Genomic DNA, 23,876 nt, shown 5'->3' on the forward strand with positions numbered 1-23,876 from the left:
GCCAACCACAGGAAATGTTTTTTTTCTCATTGTCAAAATCATTTTAAAGACAAAAAGGACTTTGCAAAAAACAAATGTTTGCCAATATAAATTCAAACTAGTGCCCTTGATAATCACATACTGAAAGGTCAGACAGTCGTCATACAAATACACGGTATAAACAAAGATAACCTGTAGTCAATTGTATAAGAAAATAGCATTTATTTGATGCAAACTCTGCTTGAGTAAACTGACCACATTTTCACATCTGTTACCTGGTGTATCTGTCATGCTTAAAGATTCAATATCATTGACCAGCTCAGAACAGCAAGACTGTATCATGAGAAATTCATCATGTCCCTGAACAGCGTCCGACAGGCAGGAACACAGGGACAATTTTGGATCAGCTGGCCATTAAATGGCACCACATTTCAAACTGGAGATGTAGAGTTTAAAAACATGACTGTAGCCGATCCCCGACATCAGAGAGCACAAGTGAAAACTGCAATGAAACGATGCCGATTTAGGTAGTAAAAGAAAATGGAATTTCACGTATGCAACAAGAAGTATAATGAAATATGAAACTGTTCAGACTTTCAGATTGAAAACCTCACAAAATTAATAAAGTTATTCTTTTAAGCTGTATGCACCTAAAAGTTCATTAATTAGCTAGTATACTGAATGCAGTGCTTCCTTTCAGTAAACCAATCAACAAAAGTCAAACGCATAATAGAACTAGTCCTTGTGCACACATCATATTGAGGTTGTTCTATTACTGTAACTATAAACCTTACAAACACTTTGGCCTTTTGTTTTGTAACTGAATATCACACATGATGCTCATAAAGACTCTACAGTCATCGGCTACACAGGTGCAGTTGAGCCATCATTAGTCCATCATTAGTTCAATCATACAATGACAGTCTGAATCTCCACCTCCTCTGGGGAGGTGAGGACATATTCCTCCTGCTGCTGCACCATCTGAATTCCCTCCTCCACTGCTTCCTCTGTGGTAACCATGGTAACTGTTCCGTCTGCTGTCTCCACGGTGCCCGCCGTGGCCAGCAGCGTGCCGTCACTGATGGCGGAGGCCAGCGTCATGGCCACCTGCTCCGTCAAGCTCTCAGGTGTAGCGATGGTGATGGTGTCACCGCAGTCAGAGATGGACGGGCCCTCCTCGTTCGCCGCCACGTTACGCACAATGATCTGGTGGCTGCCCGTGCCGCCAGCACCATGTGACTGGCTGACTATTCGCTGCACCACTTTCATGATGTGGTTTCCCATCTGGCAGTGAGAGGTTTGATATAAATGGTAGCATGGTTAGTTATAAGATAAGACAAATACAAATAACATTAATAAGTGATCTATTTTACATCCTTTAACAGAAACTTTGTTAACCTGAATTTTGGAAGTGCTGAGATTCTCTCATTGTGCTTCTACTGTAGATCATAAAGAAGTTCTCATTTATGGTGGTGTGTGTCTCTGTGTGTGTGTGAGTGTGTGTCAGTGTATTTGTGTATACTGACCTCATTTTGGCCATCTTGAATGAGTGTAACCTCTTCTTCCTGCACTTCCTCGTCTGTTTGAGTCTGGAGGATATGAGACAAGCAGATCAAATGAATAACAAAAGATAGCAGTATATTGCACCCAACACTGATGAATTGTATTTAATTAACAGTCACTTGAAGTAAATATAGCTTGGAATGACAATGCATTGTCTTGCTGCATTCAGCAAAACACTTCTCACTCATTACTCCACTCCAAGGTATTTTTGAAATGTTTTGAAACACTGTTTACTCATGCTGTCTAAGATGGAAACACTTAACTTGCTGTGCATAAGACTTCTTAAAGTAATTTGCATTAATCACAAATAGCAAAATGTTTCAGATTTGGACACAACTCTACTCTTGTTTTTCAGGCAGTCAGAATACACTGAGAATCTTAGGCTAAGCTTAAGCTAGCAGTTAGTAATTATTTGCGCCTCTTCTGGGGTCAATAACATCCAATCCATTGTTTCCTGCAGCCAAGGACAAGACCTACATGCTGATAAGATATAGTTTGGACCATTTGTCGTCACAGGAAGTTTAATTTATTGGGAAAGCTTTGTGGTATCATTCCATGAATAGTACTACTGCTTTTGTTTTTACTGTAGATTAAATGCTTTCAAGAACAAGAAAAGCCTGCAAATCAAGTTGCTGCCTACAGTAGCTTCAAGTGATGTTAATCCAAGGGTTTAGAAGTAGTGTAGTCTTTTGTAGGTCTTTCAGTCTTGTTAGGCTGAGCAACTTTCAATCGTAGCTCACCAAAGCCTAAATATGCATGAAAAATGAAAAAGTATTTTGTTTTGTCTTTAAATTTTCTTTCTCCAATATGACTGTGCTAAGGACCAATATCTAGAAAATATGCATTTTTTCAGACATTTTCCTCTCGGCTCAAATTTCTACACATAATGTCAGTGGCAGTTCTGACTATTGCCTCTTTATTCTTAAGCAGCTATCTGATAATGACAGTCTTGCCTTACTGTCTCTTTCTATGTAAACAAATGAAATGTCAGTTGCAACTTTAACTACCAGCAATCAAGTTTTCTTGTCTTCGATGGTCTTGACATGTAGTGTTCAAAACTAGAGGTCCCCTAACTTGGCAAAAGAAAGAGCTGAGTGATTGGTTCTAAGCAGCGACCCAATCAAGTCCCCACAGATTTGATCATTTGGTCCTGTGTGAAGAGTAAAATTGTTTTGCACTTCAATCAGTGATGTAACAGCACATATTCTGCCATTGACTGCTAATTTAAAAAAACCTGCTGCGATACCTCTGAATGGGTGTGAACAGATGTGCAACATGCTTTGAAACCGCAGACAGCAGTTTATCAGCAGTCTTTTCAGTGTTGTTTTTCCTACCCAATAGTTGTGAGGTACAAGAAGAAACAACACTAATCCTCTGAGGCTCTCACCTTAATGATATACTCCTGTGTATCTGCCACCACAGAGGAGAACTCCACCAGGACAGCGTGAGGGTCCTCTGAGATGATGGCTGCTGTAGTGAGGCTGTCCACTGACGTCTGCTCCTCTGTCACCGCATCCTGCTGCTCGCTGGAATCTTCCTTATGGCAGCCCCCTGGTGGAAATCAAAACCAGCTTTTGCTATAAGGCCCGTTAATGTCATTTACTGGAGATACTGACAACACAGGGGCTGATTTACAGTAGTTCGATTCTGATCTCTGTAAATCTCACTGACCTTTAGCACGCATATGCCGATTGAGGGTCCCATGCTCAGCAAAGCCCCGTCCACACTTTGGGCATTTGAAAGGCTTCTCTCCAGTGTGATGGCGGATATGTCGCACCAGAGAGCCTTTCTCCCTGAAGCCTCTGTGGCAGAACTGACACACGTAGGGTTTCTCATCACCATGAGTCCGCTGATGCACCTGCAAGGCATTCTGAGCAAGAAAAAGAGATATGTTAGAGATTATACGACTTTTCTGTCTCTGAATGAAATATTAGTAAGGGAAAACTAAACAATGAAATTAAAGCAGAAAAATTCACATAAACACAAACATTAATATCTACATATAGTGCTCGTAAGTTGCACTCAAATCACCTTGGTCTTGTATCCTTTGTTGCATCTGGCACAGTGGTAGGGTCTTTCATCCGAGTGGGCCCTCATGTGCTCACGTACATGACCAACGGTTTTGTACAGCTTGCCACACTCACCACACTTATATCTCCTCTCACTGACATGAACTTCCATGTGTTTCTTCAGCAGGTAACCAGTCAGAAACTCCTTTTGGCAGAGAGTGCACTTGAAGGGCTTATAACCTGCAAAAAGAGATAATATTCAACTTTGGACCAAGTAAAAGTCAGCGTCCAATTAACAGCTCTCTTTCAATTACACCTTTTTGATGTAGTTTGACAGGAAAAGTTACAGAATGCATAAAGCTATGCTGTGAATCTCCATTAATGCTTGTGGACTTACCTAAATGACCCTTGACATGAAAGCGGAAGTAGTTCAGTCCCTTGAAGGAGCGATTACAGTGTGGACACGTGTGCAATTTTGAGGATGTCTGTTCATCTCCATCCTCTGTTTCCTGTAAAAGAGGTAAAAAGGCTGCTTGAAAATCAATGTTATGCAAATAATCTGCAACAGTGTTTTATGGCTGGGATTGCAGAGCTCAACTAAGGCTAAGTTTAATAAAAAATAATAAAGCAATAATTGCTATAATTTTACTTGTCAATCCCAGTTCCCTGCACACCTACCACTGTCTCCATCTCCACAAACTCTTCTTTAATCTGGATCTCTGTGATATTCTCGTCAACATCAGGACAGTCAGAGACATCTTTAGTTATCTCCTCGGCTGCCTGTGAGCCCTCCTCAACCACTGTTTCCTCTGTCCCCAGTGCAATGCCAGAGTTGATGATGGCCTGGCAGATGAGGTTGTCGCCCACTGCTGCAGCTGCAGCCAGGGCTTCTGCCTGAGACTGCTCGACCACCACCTGGACAGAGGGAGAGCAATAGATTAAAAGAAGACTAAATGAGAGTTACAGGCAAAATCATCTCATACCAGATCTCTATGACTCCACTTGTTCTTTATCATTGGAAAAAATGTACCAAAAGCACATTTAGGAAAGAGTTTCTACTCTGTGTGAATTTTGATTGGCAACAGTCGACACTGGATTTATTCTATTAGCTGAATGTTAACGCTTCCTCCCCTCACCTGTTGCTCCTGTGTTGTTCCATCCACTTCCATTGTGAAGTGGACCTGATGGAGGACCTCTTGGGAACCAGCCTCTACCACACTGACAACAGCAGTCTGAGCCTCCACTACCTCCTGCTCCTCTGGCTGCTGCTCCACAACAACCACCTCTTGCTGACCAGCCACTGCGGGGTGATCAGCTTCAACACCTGCACAATGCACACAGACCTTTCTGTGACTTAATGGACTGCCACTTCATTAGGTATTCTGAATCTATGCTTAAATACAGTGCTAGAATTGATTACACAAGACCATCCAGCTGCCCTCTTCCGATCACAGCTCCTGCAGCATAAATCTGACCTTTTTGCACTCCATCTTTGCTGACTAGGATCTCCTTGTACTGAACAAAGCGGATCTTTTCTGTGCAGGGTGTAAGGGCCTTAAGGTGTCTGGTGAGAGCACCTGACTCTCTGAAGGACTGGCCACAGAGGGTACAGCGATATGGCCGCTCATCTAAAAGAGAACAGGAAGAGAGTAGTATTATGATCAAATTTAATAGAGGATATCAATTCAAGACACAGGTCCTAAGTTTCCTCTCTGTACCGGTGTGACGACGGTTGTGGCGAATCAGGGAGCCTTTCGTACGAAAGGAGGTCCCACACAGGTCACATGAGAAGTTCTTCTGGTCACTGTGAGTTTTCATGTGAGTTCTTAAGATGTTGGTCTGTTGGGGGAAAATTTGGTATATTTGAGAGTCATTACTAGCAACATATTGTGTAATTAATACCCTGTCTGGCATCACTTAAGAGAAGGATTTCTAACAATTAGAAAATCTCATGTACCCATGTAAGAAAATAAAATACTGTCTAAATAAAGACACACACACAAATGAAATGCGTGACTCACTGTTTTAAATGTCTTTTCACAAAGTTGGCAAATGTAGCGTCCTTCTTGGTTGACTTTGTAAACAGGCTTGTCACTGTCAGCATTGTCAGATATGGATCCTTCAGTTCCATCTGACTGGTCAGTGACTTTAAGTGAAGCGATTTTCCTCCTGCGACCTCGACCCAACAGACCACTACTTTCATCTGTGTGACAAAAGACAAAATAACAATTCAGTCCCCCTGCAGATCTAAGATCTAATTCACTGGTTAAAGCAATGTTGACTAGAACTGAAGTGAACAGTCTTTATTAGTTGATTTGTTCTTCAACAAAAATATTCTTAAATTATTTTTTCACTTTATTGCTTCAGTAATTTTTAAATTATATAAACCTGATTATCTTTGGGGTTTGGACAGATGATTGGATAAAACAAGCAACTGGCATAAACCACCTTGTCAGCTGGGGAAATAATAATGGGTATTTTTCACTATTTTCTGACATGCGCTAAATCCAGCAAAAGAATAAAGGCCTAACTGAATAGGGCTACAACTAATGATAATTGTAATTAGCAATTAATCTGCAAATTAATTTCTCAATTAATCTATTGATGGTTGGGCTATGAAACATCAGAAAACAGTGAAAAATGTCTCGAGCTCAAGGTGATGACATTTAATGCCAAGCATCAAATTTCAAGTTCGTGTTGCCATTGAACTGCGTTGTGTTAAACAGAAATGTGTTTCTGCTATTTGGCCTACCCTCAGTCATATAAATGGGTTGGACAAAACAATAGGAATACTTGTAAATGTAATAACCATGCTGCTCAATAGCACCTCAGACTACATTCACAAAAATGACCACACAGAGGAATCAGTGCCTTTTAACAGTTTCATCACAAGATGAACAATGACACCTTCACGAAGGGAGGAATTATTGGCAGAACTATTGTATTAGACTGGATTAGTTTTAGGTAGGTGCAGGTAATAAACTGCCAACTTCGTGTATACAATAAATCCTTAGTTGCAGTCCTCATGTTGACCCACCATTTGAGGTCTTTCCCTGTTCATCTGAGGATGCACCTTCAGCTGTTTTCACCTCTGCAGAAGAACTTCCATTGGCTGAAGTAACCTAGCAAAATGCAGAAATCAACATTTGTTCTACCGCTGCTGTTTGCAGTAGTTATTGGATCGTATAAACATCGTATAAAAACACATCACTGCTCATACCTCTTGGTTGACAGCCCGGCAGCTCGCCTCCCGTTTGCAGCTGTGTTGCAGCTTGTGCTGAATGAAAGCTTCCAGCGTTGAAAACTCGGACTGACAACGTCCACACTTGTGCACATCCTCATCTGACAGCACAAAGACATAACCTTTCTGCATGAGATAACTTCGTACAGTGTTTGTGCTGCAAGCTACCAGCTAGCAGATGTAAACATTTGTAAATACCGATGACTTGCTGGACTTCTGACGCTGCAGCTAATGTTGCCGATGGAAGCTAGCTGCTAGCAACATTTCAGGGTGGAAGAAGTTAGCCAGGCCCAAACGCTGTAACTGATAAGTATTTCGGAGTTGTTTTAGGGGACTAACCTTCATCTCCCAGTGTGGTCTGAATGGTGATTGTGTCGGTGCCGTTCTTCGTTTGCTCCCTTTCTGTTTCTGCCGTATGATTATTTTCTACATTCATGTCGTTCGAGGTCTCCGTCTCTGTCGCAACGCTGCTGCACGGAGGGAAAACATGGCGGATTTACGACCCCGTAGTCATAACAACAAAAAGAGCGCGTGCGTGTCTTTGGCCGACACAGAGGAGAAAAAATAGAAAATAATCAGCAGCCATGTTATTATGGAACCATAATAACATTAAAATTGTCCAGCACCTCAAGTTTTTCTTTCCACATACTTATTTATCACTAATATAATATATGAGGTTAGTCAGTTCACAGATTCCACTCTGGTGTACTAATGCTCCACAAGAATATAGTACATTTCCCTTTCTTTTGAACATTTACTGCTCGGCCTTACTAATTATTCTTTTGTTAAAACCAGTGAGCCAGTGTTTTTTTTAAATTGATTTTATTGATTTTAAAACCCACATCCATAAAATGTAACTTCTCCAATCATAGACCATCTTTCTTAGTATTTGAAACAGATTGCAAGAAGCAGGCCTACATCCAAACCTTTCTGTACTCAATAAGATAAAAAGAAATAAAATAAATTAAAAAAAAAACAAGACAAGAAGATATGCACAGATCTAATTTTGGCCGTAAATGATATAAAAACTATAATTATTATATATGATCATTTCAGTTCATCCATTTAATTATTAATACATGTGATTAATATCTGACTATTCTGAATTATATATAATATAATATTCACAAGGCTGTTTGGACAGTGATAATGCATGTCTGCTTTGGTCCCATAGTTAAAATATTCTTCAAACATCTGCATTTCCTGCAGTACTCATGTAAGATGTAAAATACAGTGGGGCTGCAACAAACTGAAAAATGCAACAACATTGTCTCAGTGTCCAATGTGATGTCTTTAAATATCTTCTTTAGTGTGACAAACTTTCCAAAACCCAAAGATATTCAGTTTTCTATCTTAAAAGACGAAAATTTAAAATACTGAAAGTGAATATTCACACATCAGAAGCTGGAATCAGGTTTTTCCGAAAAAATGACTTAAAATAATTAATCAATAGTTACTGGTTAATAGTTAGCTGTTGAGTGAGAAATCAATGAATTAATTGCAGCTCTATAACACAATAAAATGAAAATATTATTATATGGCTGCTTTATCCATCATTGGAAACACATCTTAAAGCAAAAATAGTACAAAATTGTCTGCGTTTTCATTCATCCTATGCTGGCCCTCGGTTATTGTTTGTATTGTGATATGTTTTATGATGATCCCAAATAAAGTTCTGTTTACTACAGGTGTTGCTGGGGTTTTGACCTCTTTAGACCTTTTCCTGTCTCCATGCACCTTGGAAGTAGGTGAAGTTGTTCTAGGAACCTTGTATACCTCTGTTATCCACAGAGGAAATGTGTTAGATTTGGGGCCCCACATTATGAAAGTGTGTCTGTAAATGATGCATCTCCATTATGATGGAGTAGTGTATAGTGCATTTTCTCCTTAAATCCCCCTAAATGTTTATGGTCACTTCAAGTTTAAGGATCATGTGATTTACCAACACACAGTTGCAACTGAAGCCAGGAAATTGCTTTATTAAACAGGGATGAGATTTCCAGTGAGAAGATTGTTATACATAAAAAAAGACGCCATAGTAACAGTTTAGCTAGAGAAATGTGCAATGGAGTGTAGCTGCATAAAGCTGTTTGAATGTGCTTTATTATTATTATTGTTGTTGTTGTTGTTGTTGTTGTTGTTGTTGTTGCTGTTATTATCAATATAGAGAAAATGTCATGCCTATACTCCCTGTCTATGTCTAACCTGTCCGATCTCTAGACAGTCCTTTTGTGTCACGACACAAAAGTAAACAACAGGCATTTTACGGCAGTAAGTATGGCTTCCCACTTCAGCGGTGTGCTGCAGTTGACAGATCTGGATGACTTTATCACCCCCTCTCAGGTAGTGAAACCTATTGTAACATGTTATAACATTATACTTATTCCAAATAGTTAACCCCACCGGTTCACTTCGCATCTAAAAGGGCAACCAGTAGCGGACAAATGCAAAGAAGTAGTTAGCATGCTTACTAGCTGTTAGCTGTTCCTGTCAGTGATGCATTGTGAGAAAACAATCCCCAAAATAACCACAACGGGACTGACTGAAGCTTATTTTGATGTAATTTTAACCACTTGGTTTAGTTGTTACTGATAAGGTGATAACTGACTTTAATCCGAAGAACGTTAAAAAAAACACAACCCACACAGTTAGCTTGCTGCTAATGTTAGCTATGATGTAACCACAGTGAAATAACTAGTGGTTCGTAGTAACCTGGTTTAAAGGGATAAACTTTAAAGTTAGCCTTTATCATAATAAACAATATGCTACTGTAACTCGAGTTACTGTGTTCAAATAGTGAAGTTGACTGTCCTTAGTAACGATTAACCTGGTATTTTTTCCAGTTAATATCATTTAGATTCACTACGTGACGTGTTGAGTGATGTGGCTCTGATGTCCATTTGCTTTTTTAACCTCGCTTTTCTTACATGTCATTTAGTATTTAGTTATTTTCTGTCGTCTGTGAGCTTTGTGAAGAATCCTGAATTTGGCTAGAAACCTTGGTCTATGTAAAAACCCTTGCTAATTTTTCTGTGTGTTGTAGTTTATGGTTTGGTTTATGCGTGTTTCTGTTTTCTTTGTTTTGCAGGAATGTGTCAAACCTGTCAAAGTAGAGAAGAAGCAAGGTAAATCTGTGGCCAAAATTCAAATAGAAGATGATGGCAGCTATGTCCAAGTCAACCAGGTGGGAGAACAGGCTCAAACAAAACCTGTCTGTGAACCATTGAAATTGAAGTATCGCACCACCATTTCCCATGAATAAATTAGCTTTGTGTTTGTAGGATGGTGGGAAGAAGAAGCTGGAGAAGGCAAAGATCACACTGAACGACTGTTTGGCCTGTAGTGGCTGTATCACATCAGCTGAGAGTGTCCTCATCACACAGCAGAGCCATGAGGAGCTCTTTAAAGTGCTGCGCAATAACAAGGTAGAGATGGATACGTCTGTTTTAATCATTCTGTATTATGCGTCTGGTCTAGATTGCTTTTTCAGCCTTTATATTATGAGGGTGAACATTTTGTGTGTCAGGCCAATGCCACTGAGCAGAAGATTGTGGTAGTGTCGGTGTCCCCGCAGTCCAGAGCCTCCCTCGCAGCACACTATAACCTCAGCAGTAGTGAGGCAGGCAGGAGACTTACTTCTTTCCTCAAAGGCATTGGTGAGAACAAATATTACTTGTGACTTTTTAAATTTATTTTTTTAAGTCATACAACTCAAAGTGAAACAGAAAATGACACTCCTGAAGATTTCTTATTATTATTGTTATTATTGTAGGAGTTCATCATGTGTTTGACACTAGCTTTAGTCGAACCTTCAGCCTGCTGGAGAGCCAGAGAGAGTTTGTGGAGCGGCTCCAGAGGAAGGAGCAGGACAGCAAGGCCCTGCCCATGCTGACATCTGCCTGTCCAGGTATTTAACTAAAAACCTTGAATGTATAAATTTTAAGCATCTTGACCACACGGGGGACCTGTGTTACATGTCATGGTCATTTTGCCCCCTCTTTTCCTGTCAGCTACTACTTCAGAAAGAGAAAAATGTTGATAATTTTATTGACCACATAGTATATTAATTAATTGTTGTTTACACTACAGACAAACATATTTAAATCTTCCAGCGTGCAATTTTATGGATTAATGTAACATATAAGTAGAATAAAACTTAATTAACTTAATTTGTATGCAGCTGTGTTGAGGATGGATCCTTTAATAAGTAATTAGTAATTCACTTACATGCTTAATAAAAGACAAAAAGTAGCGTCAGTCTCTAGTGTAACATTTATTGTGTGTTTTCAATGTTTGTCCAAAGTCCATCAGCAAGCTATTGTGTGTGTGTGTGTGTTTTATTCAGGGTGGATCTGCTATGCAGAGAAGACTCACGGGGAGTTTATTCTTCCATACATTAGTACCACTCGATCCCCCCAGCAGATGATGGGTTCACTGGTTAAAGGCTATTTTGCTGAACAGCAGGTAAGGTTTGAATATGAATTTAGAAATATAGGTTTTAGTATCAAAGCAAATTTTGAGGATTAACTCCTGGCGTGTCCAGTCCTGGCGGTTTACTGCTACAAGTGTACATAGATGTACGAAAAAAAGAGAACAATGAGTTGTGTATTTTGTGTGTTGTTAGGGACTGAGTCCACAGCAGATCTACCATGTGGCAGTAATGCCGTGCTTTGACAAGAAACTTGAAGCCTCAAGGTCAGACTTCTACCTGAACAAAGCTGAGACCAGAGAAGTGGACTGTGTCATCACCTCGGGTACAGTAACTACTCTTAGCCTACCCTCAGTATGCTTTTGATGCCGTTTGTGTGTATGAATGTGGACTATCTTGTTTTTTTATACTTTCCACTGTCTCATACAGGAGAAGTTCAGAAAATGTTGGAGGAGCAAAATGTGTCCCTTAATGATTTGGAGCCAGCAGCCCTCGATACGATGTAAGTTCAGTTCCATTTTGCTTTTTGTGAGCCCACGGCCTCTTTTAAAATAAGCCACTGCATGAATTTCCGAAGGAATAGGTGAACACATACACTACATTTTATTCTTCACCCAGGTTCAGCAGTGTTTGTGGGGATGAGTTCCTGAGCCATGCTGGGAGCGGTTCAGGGGGTTACCTCCATCATGTCTTCACCTATGCTGCCAAGCATCTGTTTGGCGAAGAGGTGAAGGAACTCACATACAAGACCCTCAGGTGAGTCTGTCTTAACAGCTTTAAGAAGCTTGTCAGCTTTATGATAATGATTGGCTCAGGTCATTTCTGTTTCCTGGATCAGTTAAATCAGAATTCAGTGTGAATCCAGTTCCAGTGCTTGTTATATACATTCAAACAGGTTTAACAATCTCACTATAGCTTTTCACCAAGTCATGTCAAATTATAAAGTCACCCAACCACCATCTTGTATGTGAAAAAATTGATGAATGTCCCTGTCTTCTAAACTCAATCCCCCCACCACAGGAATAAGGACTTCCAGGAAGTGACTCTTGAGAAGGATGGAGTAGTCCTGTTATCCTTTGCGTCCACATATGGCTTCCGCAACATTCAGAACCTGGTTCAGAAACTCAAGAGAGGAAAGATGCCATACCACTTTGTGGAAGTTATGGCATGCCCATCAGGTAAGGAGAAAAGTGCTCAAGTCAGAATTTCTAAAAACCTACATTTATGTGTGCACTTTTTCTGGTATAGCATATGTTTGCCACACCAGAGTGCGACACAGTTTAGTACGACTATGACATGCTTGTTACATATGACTGAAAAGCACAACAAGCACAGTAGTGACTAATGTTTGCAAGGAAATTGAAACCCAGCATGTTTCTCCCAACTTCATGCTGATATTCAGGTTGCCTAAATGGTGGTGGACAGTTGAAGGCCTTACCAGGTCAGAACCAAAAGGAGCTTCTCCAGAAGGTTGAGGAACTCTACAAGGCAGAGCGCCCCCTGTCTCCAGAAGATGACACTCATGTGGCAGAGCTCTATCAGTCCTGGCTCCACAGTGTGGGCAAGGAAAGAGCCAAAGAGCTGCTGCATACACAGTACCACACTGTGGAGAAGATGACCAATGGACTCACGATGAAGTGGTGATGAATGACTCCGGAACCGTCCAAAAATGACAGTGTTTGTCTCTCCTGTGAGAGAAGGGAAGGGTTATGTGGGCAAAGTTGAATACAAGCAGGTTTGATGTATGCCAGCAGACTTAAATCACTTTTCCCCTTGTTTCAAAAGCTGTGCACCTGACAAGGTGGAAGACCAGCACATAGATAATGACACAAAGCCTAAGCAAAGCCAAATTATGTGTATGGTCTGATAATTCTCCCTTACACAACTGATTGTCCTTTGAAATGTGATTTGTGTGCTACTGTTACAAAATGTGAACTGAATTATCACAGAAAAAAATAATAATTTCTCATTTATTTAACCTAATGATATATATATACATTTTGAAAAATAAACACATTATTTAATTGTAGCTATTTCTTTGGTAATTTCTTCAAATGTGAAGTCCAACAGAATATAGACTCAGACTGAGACTCAGATGTGTTTTATTGAACAATCTTGACTTTGATGTACAGTTACAAGCTCTTGCAAAGTGAGGACATGGCATGAAAAGTGGCAATTCACATTCATAGTGATGAACACTGCATCTTACGCTGCCCATTTGGTGCAGTTTATAACGTATCAGGTACCTGTCCTGAATACTGTCTAAATAACAGACAAATTCACTTTCACTGTATTTGATAGTAAATTAATTCTCTGGCTTTCAACCACTAAGGCCAAAGAGCGACTGGAGAATATTCACAGTATGTCCATACTGAAATTAGTCAAAACATTTAATGAAGAAGCAGTGGCAAGGTTGCCAGACAGGAAATTAACATCAGGAGAGCCAAAGTACATATCAAGGAAATGAAACATTCTCATATAAGTCAGTCAAAGAAATTAAGCTTATTTTTCTCTCCCAAAAAGTTATTTAAAGCAATAAATATATAAAACAGTTTATCAGTGTTTCAGTGGAAATCGGTATTAGCAGATGTTACAATTAGTTTGTACATAACAGGCTTGGAGACCCACCTTCAAATTAATTTAGTTTGTAGGAATGTTCAATGGAAGCAGCTTCACACTGGCCTTTTTGTGCAGACATGGTTTTATAATAACTAAAACAATACACACGCCCCATGAGGGTCCTGAGGCACCCAGCAGTATAAATTGGATAAATTCAGGGTGACAGCAACAAACACAACCCTCTACAGTCTTGTGTTTTGCTGCATTCAGTCATTCAAAGTGTTCCTACTTGATGGTTGAGTATGTCGTGTGCTCAGGGCTTTGAAACTGGATCTCAGGGTCTGAGAAGCCCCCACTCCAAAGCCAACATGGCGTGGGGAGGAAGTCTCTCCTTGGGCTTCTTAAATTTGTCCTTCTCCTTCCGCAGGACTCTCAGTACCTCTACAGGGTCAGTCTTCCCTGTGAATTTTTGCACTCCTTCCTCCCTACAGTAAAGGAAGGGGGTAAGAAAGATTATTGACTGGAACAAAGTACAACACAAAACTGTGGTAGGAAACTACAAAGCGTTGTAACTGATAGATCCTGACACATGAGCTCAGAAAATGTACCTGTTTTGCCAGCCTATCAAGTGGAGCACGCTAATAATTACATAAATATTGACTAACTCACCATCAAAAGAGCAAACAAGTATACACTTCCTGTCCTGCCCTGGCAACGCTGCAAGCAAACAGACAATGGCACCTATGGTATTTGAATGGAAAACTTTTGCAAGTTTTAGTCCCTTTATTCTTTAATCTGCCCATTGGATCAGTTATAAATTTTGACGGAGCTTTGAAAATCAGCCACTTTGAGCTTTGAAGCAAGTTAGTTCATTTTTATTTCCCTGTATTGCTATTCAGCCCATCCCACTGGAGATTATAAGACACCACTAATTAAACAAAATATAATGTGCATCTTCCACTAACACACTTACTCACTGTGGCTAATTTAAATGTTACATTTTTTCAGTCTTCAGTTATTACCAAGATGGCAAAGGGAGACTATTTTCCACTTGGCGTCTTTTATGTGTCACACATAAATGTGTGTAAATATCCAAACTCACGAGAGACGAAGAAAAGGGTTGTATTCAAACTCCTCCATTAGTGTAGATGGCACTGTGGGTTTGTCATCATCATCTCTTGCCTGCAGACACAAATCCCATGAAAAGGCTGAAAACAACCAGTGAATATATCTGACTAACTAAAATAGCTTATGTCATAGACCACCGATGTTGTCCAATAACTTTTAAGATCATATCCATGAGCCAACTTCAGTAACATGGGCACTGTTGTGTATTTTGAGTCAGTAATTCCTGCGCCCGCAAATACTAACTAGAACAAAAAATGTGTATTAATCCACAGCTGAAAATAGTCTCGAACAAATGCACTATTTACAAACAACTACGGTGCCCAACTTTTTTAGAAAATAATTTAGCGTTGTTTAAAAAATGAAAGTATAAACTGTAACCTGTTTTTTTTTATTTTTTTTATTAAGATTTACATCTTTAATGGGAACCACTGGGCGTGGGGCTGAGCGTTACCGACAGGCTGGGAAAAGTATTACGAGACAGACTAATCCACTGTTAAGGTTTCAGTCTTTTGTTGACAGTAACAAAAACAGGGGTTATTGAGGCTTCATTCTTTGGGCAGTTTTCATTACAGTGCTCACCCTGGCCCAGCTCAGCATCTCTTTAACCTTCTCGTTCTCCGGCTCCACCAGCATGGCAAACTTCAGGTTCTTAATGGTGTACTCGTGTCCACAGAACACCTTCTACAAATGAGCAAAACATGATTTAAAGTCAGACTTCCTGATTCCTCGCATACATATCAGTAGAGTTTGAGTTTGAGCCAGGCTGAACTCAATCCCTTCATTTCCTGTGTTTATTCAACAGCGTGACTCAGCCTTATGTCAGCTCTTATCTGAGGTCATGTTAGCTGTAGTTAACCTTGTGAGAGCTGCACACAACCCACGACAAATATCTTTTATTTCCACTGACCGTGTCTTGAGGTAAGGAGCCCAGCACCTGGGTGAGATTATGGTACATCTGTTCTGCTGTACCCTCAAGAAACCGCCCACAACCACCAATGAAAAGCGTATCCCCTAACAACCAAAAAAGACAGAAATAAAATGTCACAGTGGGCGGTGGTCCGTCCATGTCATACAACACAACAAGAACAATGTACAGTGTGCTGGCCAACAAGGATTCATATCTCTAGCCACTCAAAACGAAGTGATTCAGCATATTTGCCTAAGAACACAGTGAGTGCGCTGTACAGGTATAAGCTGCACACAGACACGTATGTCTCGGATTTCAACTGGTTCACCAGCTCTTCATGGTTACAGACAAAGACCTGTGAACACAGCAGGGGCGTCAGTGCACTCATCCTCCCAAACAAAGTAGCACATGTGACCAGAGGTATGGCAGGGAGTAAACAGGCACCTCACATTGATGGAGTTAAACTGCAAATGGAGAAAACACAACGTCAAAAGACAACATGGCAGAGAGACCAGAGAAACTGCGTTTTTTGTATAACTGACATGGTGATAGCACAACTGGACCACTGTCCAGGTAAAGACATTTTACTTTGTGAGCACCTTGAGTTCCTGAGCATTGGTGACTTTGTCAGTCAGACCCCCAATCCGATCGTCTCCCCCGAACACCCTCAACCCAGGAACCTCCTTCACCAGAGCCTCATTCCCCCGAGCGTGGTCCCTGACCAGTGAGGACAGGTTAATTATTGCAGTCACTTTGATCTGTTCGGGTGTGATATATTCTTGCCTCTTGTACCCCAAACACTCCTCTTACCAGTGATGGTGTGTGGTGAGAACAGCTGTCAAAGACAAGCCCTCTCTCTTCACTATTTCTAGCAGCTGGCCAAAAAAAAAAAAAACCCAAAAAAAACAGGAGACTGTTAGCAGTAGTTCCCATAAGTAATGTATGTATCTCACTAAAGCTCAACAAAAAGTCAATCAGCAGAAAAATAATCAACTGTTATTTTGGTAATTGATTAATCATTTAATTATTTTGAGAATGTTCTGTTTTTCTTTGTCTTATGTGATTCCAAATTGAACATCTGCCAGTTTTGAACTGCCCGTCAGACAAAACAAATTTGATGGCACCACCTTGGTCACAAAGGCCGAGTCTGAGCACCAGCACTTGTCTCACCCGGTGTGGTACAGCAGGGTCCACGGCTATGGCCTGTTTGCTCTGCTCCTCTATCACCAGGTACATGTAGTTGTCTTCCAGGATGGAGATCACCTTTACCTTCATGGCACCTCTCACACGCACTGTGAGAAGAGGTTCAATTAGTCCACATCACCTGCATTGATAGTCACCCAGCAAACATCTGCAGCAGCTGTTGACCAGTCACTAACACTTGCTCCCGTTAGCTGCAGCTGCGTTGAAACTACCTCTGGCTCTGTTTCGCGAAGCTGAACATTTTCCAAAAAACCTTAACATTTGTGGTCAAGCAAACAATCTACACAAGAGAAGGAAAAGCACGGATACCTCAGGGTGATAGTTTCCGATTATACTGTTTATTCTTGTTATGTTCTGAAAGTTGATATCCTACATTTCGGCATTCAGAGCAGGAAGTTATCGCGACATCAGAGTCAACATGTCAAAACCAGACATTTTAATCGAGCCGGAAACTTTCAACCATGTGCGATTTTAGTCTGTTATTTATACATATAAATATGGAACATTTCATATTTTTTAAAACATTCAGTATGGGGTTATTTGGATTTTGGAGGATAATTATACACATATATACACACACAATTTTATTCACTTTTATGTTTTAAATGAATATTGCACATTGTCTTTTTTCATTATTTTATTTATTATGTCCCTTATGAATTGCCTTTTCTTTACAAATATACCACATTTATATCACTACTTAAAAAAAATTATTTGTTTGTTAGATTCTCCTCAGTATTTATTATGCTGAATGTTAGACTTGGTTGAAAATATTTTTTTAAATTGTCAAATCAAAAGATAAAGAATATAAAGATTTAAATGTGGATGTAAAAGACTTTTAAACACACCCATTACTTGTTACTAGTAGTAATTTACTCAAATAATAGTATGATTTTGAGGTACTTTACTTGAATATTTCCATTTTATATTTTAATTCTTGTTATATCAGAAAAAAACTCCTTTTCACCTCACATTTGACACACTTAGTTAGTAGTTACTTAGCATAGACATTAAACCATCATCATATCAAATGTGATGCATTGATATCGATTTAACTACCCAACAGTATATAAGACAGTTAAAGGCCCTGCAGGACCTATGAGGGGGGATGAGGTTGGACTGTTATCATTGCTTTTGGTTCAGTAAGTTTGGTGACGTCACATGAATACAACAGAGCCAGCTGACTTTACACCTGAGCAGGGGTCTGATCAGCCTGAATAAGTAAAAACATGTGTAGGTGTGTCACTCTGTAATTAGCTCCATCTCAACCAGCAACACATGTTCATCTAATAACATAGTATATATGATTATATAACACTTTCAATGGGGCCATTCTGCAGCATGAGTACTTTTACTCTTGATACTTAGACTACATTTTGAATGCTTTTATTTCTAACTTACAACAAATGCAGCGTATTGCTTTTTCCAAACAACATCATGCAATATTGTTTGTAAGATTGTACTTTACATGCAAAACAGCATTCATGGTATCTAACATTCAATGCTGAAACACCAGCAAGTAGTGCTCACAGAATGTCTTTAAATAGAGGAAGAAATAAAAAGCACTTGTGCCAAATCATACGTAATAAACAACCAAACTAACTGCTTTCAAGCAAATATGAAAATAAAATGGCAGAAGGGAAACATTCCAGGTCGGAATAAAACATTAATAAGAATCTTTACAGACAAAGAAATTACTTTATCAATTTACAGAAATTTTACACATATTCCAACATTTGTTACTCAAGTGGCTCCCTGTCTTGATAAAGTTTTCAAATTTAAACAATGAATGAAACATTAGTTGAGTTTGTACATCTATATATTACAGCATAATACTAAATACACTCTAAAAATCCCATTTACAGATTAACAAACTCTCATTTAAAGCATTCAATTAATGGCCATATATTCCTTCCAGCATCAGCCAATCAAACTACATACAATTAAAACAATGACAGATCAGTTTATAGCCATATTAGCGTTGGACATAGTGTTAAGAACTGTGTGCCTTGACTGAGAATGAATGCAGCAGGTCTATTTCAAATGGCTTTAAGGATTAATTGCAGATATTTTCTTTAGCATAGTGTTGACAGCTTGCAGTGTTGTGAGCAGTTCTTCAGAAACAGTCAGCATGAGTGCATGGGTGCATCACTCCTTAGGCACCCGGAAGCCATCTTTTTCTTTCCGGAGACTTCTCATGGTTTCAATCGGGTCTGTCTGTTTTACGTGATCTTGGACAGACTTTTCTCTGGATGAAACATAAAAAAATAAAAAATAAAAAAAATAGGAATCAAATCAGGCATTACTTTAAAAGTGTAAGTAGCTCTACAAACTTCTGAAAGATTTGGTATTTGATCATTTTGTACATACTTAACTCTCATAAAGGGGTTAAATGTGAATTCATCTGCCAAAGTGGACGGAATAGTAGCTTCTCCGTTGCTGCATTTCTCCTACAGAAATACAAATACACACACACACACACACACACACACACACACACACACACAGTTGTTTTGACTTTAAAGGTTTCAGTGGTTGATCATCTGACTGAGACAATGGTTGCTTAGATGTAACATGTAGACGTGACACTTAAATCAAATACCTTTGCCCATGCTAGTTTCTTCTGAATGACTTCATTGTCTGGTTCCACATGACGAGCAAATTTCAGATTGCTGACAGTATACTCATGACCACAGTAAACGCGCTTGAAGACAAAAAGAAAACCATGGTTAGTCAGTCTGTCAAACAGCTTAAGTATATTTTATCAGAATACTGCATTTTCCAAACCCCCAATTCAATCTATGACTTAAAGAATGACTCATGTTTTCAGCGTTTCATTTAGACTTTAAATAACACTTTTTACATTGACATTAGAGATGGAGTACTTATATTTACCGTTTCAGGAGGCAGGCGTCCCAGAATTTCTATCAAGGCTCTGTACATCTGCTCTGCTGTACCTTCGAAGAATTTACCACAACCAGCCACAAACAGTGTGTCCCCTTCATGAAAACAACAAAAAAAAAAAAAAAACCAAGACGAAATAAGGGCATTGAAGGTCACACATGACATGGGGCTGAGTTGTTACAGAGGCTGCATGAATAACCAACTGGTCGAGCTTGACAGAAAAAAAGGGTTTCATCAGAGAGTACAATGTCTCAGCCAGTCACACCCAATCACCTGGTATTTACTTGCGCATTTCATCAGATCTAAAAGGTTAATGTGATTAGACATACCTGTGAAAACAGCTGGTGGCTCAGTGCTGCTTTCTTTTGTCACATAGTAGCAGATGTGACCAGTTGTGTGACATGGTGTAAACAGGCATTTGACATTGAGTGATCCAAGCTGGGAGAGAAGACAGCAGAGAGAAGACAGCAGTGAGGAAAATATCAGTCATCCGGGGCTTCTATTTGAATTGTAGGATACATGATTTGATGGTTTTACTTTGAAACTGTGGGAATGAGAAACTTTCTTTGTAACAGCATCAACTCTGTCATCCCCTCCATAGACCTTCAGCCCTGGCATTAGCTTCACCATCTTCTCATTTCCACTGGCGTGATCCCTGAGAGGAGAAAATGATCAGTGTGTTGTTACAACCCCTTGGTTTATCTTAACATATTTTTTGGCTGTGTAGTGTAAACCTGTGTATTGGTAAAATAAAACTTAACATGTAGCCTACCAGTGGTGATGAGTGGTCAGAATTGTTGTGAGTTTTACACCATGTTTCCTAACAGCCTCCACAACCTGTTGAAGGAGCAAATGCACCTTGTATCATTACAAATGTGTTATAATATAATATAATATAATATGTGTGTATAAATTTGTCTACCATTACATTTTTTTCATATACATATACACACGCACATACCTACATATATGTGATCTATTACCATGATAACCAGGCCTTTAACATCTTTTATATATATATATATATATATATATATATATATATATATATATATATATAATGTCGAACATGTTAAAGAACAGGACAATAATTGATTTTTCTATGATTATTGTGTCAACACTGACTGTTCAGGATATTGATCTGCTGGAATAACCACAACAGCCATTCAGTTTCTCTATTTTGAGCAACAGATCATGATATCAAATTACATGCATTATTTGAGAGGGTTTAGACCATATTCCCTATCCCTAATGCATCAAATAAGTTCACATAAGTTGACAGTACTGGAGTAAATGTAATACTTTGTACGGACCTTTATTGGCTCCACTGGGTCAACAATAGCTGCTTCTCTGGACTCCACATCTATCAGCAGGTACATGTAGTTGTCACTGAGAGCTGGGAGAAGTTCAATCCTCATGTTTGTTTGCTCCACCAAAGAGGACTTCCTCACTGCGCTGTGAAGGAGAGCAGCTGCCTGGGCCTTGACTTCCACAGGTGCTACATGAGAAGACACCAGTGGGCATGTGACAGAGATAGCAGTGTCAGGCTGACACGGACACACTCTCGGTGAGGCTTATTTAACTCTTTGGATTCCTACAGAAAATGTGTGGTTTTAGGATAAAGCGCCGCTTTCCATACAAACTGTTTACTTACACAAGAAAATAACATTAGCCGGATAAACACTGATAAAACAACGTTAGCTTAAATGCTATCTGAAAAGGTGCGTTAGCGTTACAGTCCAGCAATCAAAGCACTGATGTGAAATAGGTGTAACAGAGGATATTATGCAAGAGACGGGAGATTTTTTGCCCAGATAGACCAGCTGCGATCATCTCACGGCTCCCTTATAAACACACGACAAAAGATAAACATATTAGCAACCCCGTAGCTACTTAACATCCGTGTACACAGGCTAACTTGCTGGATGTCTGCATGCTGAAGTAGAAAAACCGTGCCGACCTACCAAATTTGAATGCTGTTGCAGCTCCTATAAGAGTGCAGGCACTCCCTGCTAGAGACCTGAATAACATAACAACAGTATGTCCTGCCTTATCACGCTCGTAAGAACCAGAAAAGTTTGGTTCCGATTCAGTTCCGCCTCCGCCTCCTCTTCAACTCCAACCTCCCAGGCTGCACCAATCAAGTCCGGGGGAGTGGATCGTAAATAATCGCTTCAACACGTGAAAACAATTGCGCTATTTAGGCTGTTTTAACGACGAATCCGCAAGGATGCATTGTCATATATGTGGGGGTGTTTATTTTACCATTTGTCCCCCGTAAAGTTCGTAAAAACATCGATGTTATAGAGGTGATTTAACTTTTGAGTTTTTTTGTTTGTCCCTCCGAGCTTGCCGTAGGTGAGTAACCTGCTCTTAGGATCTTGAGTGTCGGTCAAAGTGTGGTTGAACCAGAACTGACTGCTTCTGAGCGGCTGAAACCTCGACATTTCTCCACAATGACAGCGCGAAATATATCTCGGTTTTGGGAGTGGGGGAGGAAGATTATCTGTGTTGGGAGAAACTACGCGGATCACGCCAAAGAGCTGAAAAATGCGATTCCCACAGAGCCCGTCCTGTTCCTGAAGCCCCCCTCTGCATATGTAAGAGAGGGCTCCCCGATCCTGGTGCCCCTGTACACCAGCAACCTGCACCATGAAGTGGAGTTAGGGGTGGTGATCGGGAAAGGGGGCACGGCAATCCCCCAGTCCGCCGCCATGGAGCATGTTGCAGGTTACGCTCTGTGCTTGGACATGACAGCCCGGGACATCCAGGATGAGTGCAAGTCCAAGGGTCTGCCCTGGACCCTGGCCAAAGCTTTCAACACCTCCTGCCCCGTCAGTGAGTTCATCCCTAGAGAGCGCATCCCTGACCCGGGTAAAGTCAAGCTGTGGCTGAAGGTGAACGACCAACTGCGGCAGAGCGGCTGCACCTCCCAAATGATTTTCTCCATCCCCTATCTCATCAGCTACATCAGCGACTTCATCACCCTGGAGGAGGGGGATCTCATCCTGACAGGGACCCCCAAAGGAGTCTCCGCCGTGCAGGAGCACGATGAGCTGCAGGCTGGCATCGAGGACGTTGTTACTATGAGCTTCAGAGTTGACAGACAAGACCAGTAGTGAAAAGATGAGACCAAAGCAATGCCCAGACTCAGGAGAAGAGAGTGATTTTACTGGAAACTTGAATCGTGATTCTTTTAAATAATTTTCAGTAACTGTGTGGATCAGTAGATGGCAGTGCGGTGCCATCAAGACCATATTCCTGATGACTTAAATCCTGCCTTGTCCAGTGTTTGAGTTCATCTCAGGAACATCAGTGTAGTCAATGTTTTACTGCATCTATTACTCAAACCAGGGATATGAAAATCATTCATCACACGCTGACACTGTCTTTGTTTTAGATCACCAGTGGGGGAGAAGGTTTTCAACCTTTACTCAAATAGAAGATGCAATAATATGTTGTAAAATGTTTTCCTACAAATAAACATAATTTAAGTAACCATATGACTGTATCATGAACAGAAAGGTGAAAGTCATTACTGGGTAGGGAATGGCCCCTGTCCGTGTTATATTGCTGTATATAGCATTATTAGGTCATTATTATGATGATAATGATTGTTAATGCATTACAGTGTACGCAGCATTTTAATATTGTAGCTGACTAGCTGGTCAAGGTATGAGCTGTGTATACTGAGTTCAACACAGCGGTGGGCGAAATATTGTGAAAGTATCAGTAGAACAGTATTGAAATACTCTGTTACAAGTCAAGAGCTGCTGCAATGAATTACAAAAGTACGAACATCCCTAAAGTGTCAAAAGTAGAAGTGGGCATTTTGAGAATGACCCATTTCAGACGAATATGTAATTTTATTTTTTAATGTTGTAACTGTTAAATGTGAGGCTAATTTTAACTACCTTATAAACGGCTGAGTAGGTTAATCTATAATGGTATATC

At 40.1% G+C, this 23,876-nt stretch overlaps 5 protein-coding genes across 5 annotated transcripts; 2 read left to right on the forward strand and 3 right to left on the reverse strand.

Moving 5' to 3' along the window:
- Positions 1-181: 181 nt before the first annotated feature.
- On the reverse strand, positions 182-7,316 carry e4f1 (E4F transcription factor 1). Its single transcript, XM_071473767.1, has 14 exons — positions 7,132-7,316; positions 6,772-6,893; positions 6,589-6,673; positions 5,573-5,754; positions 5,270-5,390; positions 5,027-5,179; positions 4,688-4,875; positions 4,230-4,466; positions 3,949-4,060; positions 3,574-3,791; positions 3,214-3,412; positions 2,930-3,093; positions 1,506-1,568; positions 182-1,263 (listed from the first exon to the last, which is right to left on the reverse strand). Exons 1-14 carry the CDS (start codon positions 7,226-7,228, stop codon positions 889-891), a joined length of 2,316 nt encoding a protein of 771 aa, XP_071329868.1. The 5' UTR covers positions 7,229-7,316; the 3' UTR covers positions 182-888.
- A 1,672-nt stretch (positions 7,317-8,988) lies between these two features.
- On the forward strand, positions 8,989-13,311 carry narfl (nuclear prelamin A recognition factor-like). Its single transcript, XM_071473773.1, has 11 exons — positions 8,989-9,135; positions 9,881-9,976; positions 10,074-10,217; positions 10,319-10,448; positions 10,565-10,699; positions 11,138-11,256; positions 11,417-11,546; positions 11,651-11,723; positions 11,840-11,977; positions 12,242-12,399; positions 12,624-13,311. Exons 1-11 carry the CDS (start codon positions 9,070-9,072, stop codon positions 12,863-12,865), a joined length of 1,431 nt encoding a protein of 476 aa, XP_071329874.1. The 5' UTR covers positions 8,989-9,069; the 3' UTR covers positions 12,866-13,311.
- On the reverse strand, positions 13,307-17,464 carry LOC139618117 (hydroxyacylglutathione hydrolase-like protein). Its single transcript, XM_071473775.1, has 9 exons — positions 17,328-17,464; positions 16,986-17,107; positions 16,626-16,690; positions 16,415-16,532; positions 16,171-16,279; positions 15,816-15,919; positions 15,488-15,589; positions 14,883-14,962; positions 13,307-14,265 (listed from the first exon to the last, which is right to left on the reverse strand). Exons 2-9 carry the CDS (start codon positions 17,088-17,090, stop codon positions 14,115-14,117), a joined length of 834 nt encoding a protein of 277 aa, XP_071329876.1. The 5' UTR covers positions 17,091-17,107; positions 17,328-17,464; the 3' UTR covers positions 13,307-14,114.
- A 924-nt stretch (positions 17,465-18,388) lies between these two features.
- Positions 18,389-22,045, reverse strand: LOC139618116 (hydroxyacylglutathione hydrolase, mitochondrial-like). The gene is made up of 9 exons (XM_071473774.1): positions 21,887-22,045; positions 21,236-21,420; positions 20,695-20,759; positions 20,460-20,577; positions 20,252-20,360; positions 19,914-20,017; positions 19,621-19,722; positions 19,389-19,468; positions 18,389-19,266 (listed from the first exon to the last, which is right to left on the reverse strand). The coding sequence occupies exons 1-9, from the start codon at positions 21,951-21,953 to the stop codon at positions 19,167-19,169; spliced, it is 930 nt and encodes a 309-aa protein (XP_071329875.1). The 5' UTR covers positions 21,954-22,045; the 3' UTR covers positions 18,389-19,166.
- Positions 22,046-22,253: 208 nt separating this feature from the next.
- fahd1 (fumarylacetoacetate hydrolase domain containing 1) lies at positions 22,254-23,421 on the forward strand. The gene has a single exon (XM_071473776.1). It carries the CDS (start codon positions 22,379-22,381, stop codon positions 23,039-23,041), a length of 663 nt encoding a protein of 220 aa, XP_071329877.1. The 5' UTR covers positions 22,254-22,378; the 3' UTR covers positions 23,042-23,421.
- The last annotated feature ends 455 nt before the right edge of the window (positions 23,422-23,876 follow it).

Source organism: Trachinotus anak, unplaced genomic scaffold, assembly GCF_046630095.1.
Source record: "Trachinotus anak isolate AG129_WGS33_773 ecotype Australia unplaced genomic scaffold, CSIRO_AGI_Tana_v1 ptg000003l, whole genome shotgun sequence".
In the NCBI taxonomy this organism is placed as follows: domain Eukaryota; kingdom Metazoa; phylum Chordata; class Actinopteri; order Carangiformes; family Carangidae; genus Trachinotus; species Trachinotus anak.

What these genes read in the sequence shown, in the direction of transcription:
- e4f1 (XM_071473767.1), bottom strand. Translation starts at nt 7,228, where the DNA reads ATGAATGTAGAAAATAATCATACGGCAGAAACAGAAAGGGAGCAAACG. An exon ending in ACAAAGGATACAAGACCAAG is followed by an intron (nt 3,413 to 3,573) that starts GTGATTTGAGTG and finishes TTTCTTGCTCAG; the next exon opens with AATGCCTTGCAGGTGCATCA. An exon ending in TTCAAGATGGCCAAAATGAG is followed by an intron (nt 1,264 to 1,505) that starts GTCAGTATACAC and finishes TCTCACTGCCAG; the next exon opens with ATGGGAAACCACATCATGAA.
- narfl (XM_071473773.1), top strand. Translation starts at nt 9,070, where the DNA reads ATGGCTTCCCACTTCAGCGGTGTGCTGCAGTTGACAGATCTGGATGAC. An exon ending in ACTTTATCACCCCCTCTCAG is followed by an intron (nt 9,136 to 9,880) that starts GTAGTGAAACCT and finishes TTTGTTTTGCAG; the next exon opens with GAATGTGTCAAACCTGTCAA. An exon ending in GCTGACATCTGCCTGTCCAG is followed by an intron (nt 10,700 to 11,137) that starts GTATTTAACTAA and finishes TGTTTTATTCAG; the next exon opens with GGTGGATCTGCTATGCAGAG.
- LOC139618117 (XM_071473775.1), bottom strand. Translation starts at nt 17,090, where the DNA reads ATGAAGGTAAAGGTGATCTCCATCCTGGAAGACAACTACATGTACCTG. An exon ending in ACCCTGCTGTACCACACCGG is followed by an intron (nt 16,691 to 16,985) that starts GTGAGACAAGTG and finishes TTTTTTGGCCAG; the next exon opens with CTGCTAGAAATAGTGAAGAG. An exon ending in GCTCCTTACCTCAAGACACG is followed by an intron (nt 15,590 to 15,815) that starts GTCAGTGGAAAT and finishes GCTCATTTGTAG; the next exon opens with AAGGTGTTCTGTGGACACGA.
- LOC139618116 (XM_071473774.1), bottom strand. Translation starts at nt 21,953, where the DNA reads ATGTTATTCAGGTCTCTAGCAGGGAGTGCCTGCACTCTTATAGGAGCT. An exon ending in TGCAACAGCATTCAAATTTG is followed by an intron (nt 21,421 to 21,886) that starts GTAGGTCGGCAC and finishes CTTCTCATGTAG; the next exon opens with CACCTGTGGAAGTCAAGGCC. An exon ending in AACCCCTTTATGAGAGTTAA is followed by an intron (nt 19,267 to 19,388) that starts GTATGTACAAAA and finishes TGTTTCATCCAG; the next exon opens with AGAAAAGTCTGTCCAAGATC.
- fahd1 (XM_071473776.1), top strand. Translation starts at nt 22,379, where the DNA reads ATGACAGCGCGAAATATATCTCGGTTTTGGGAGTGGGGGAGGAAGATT.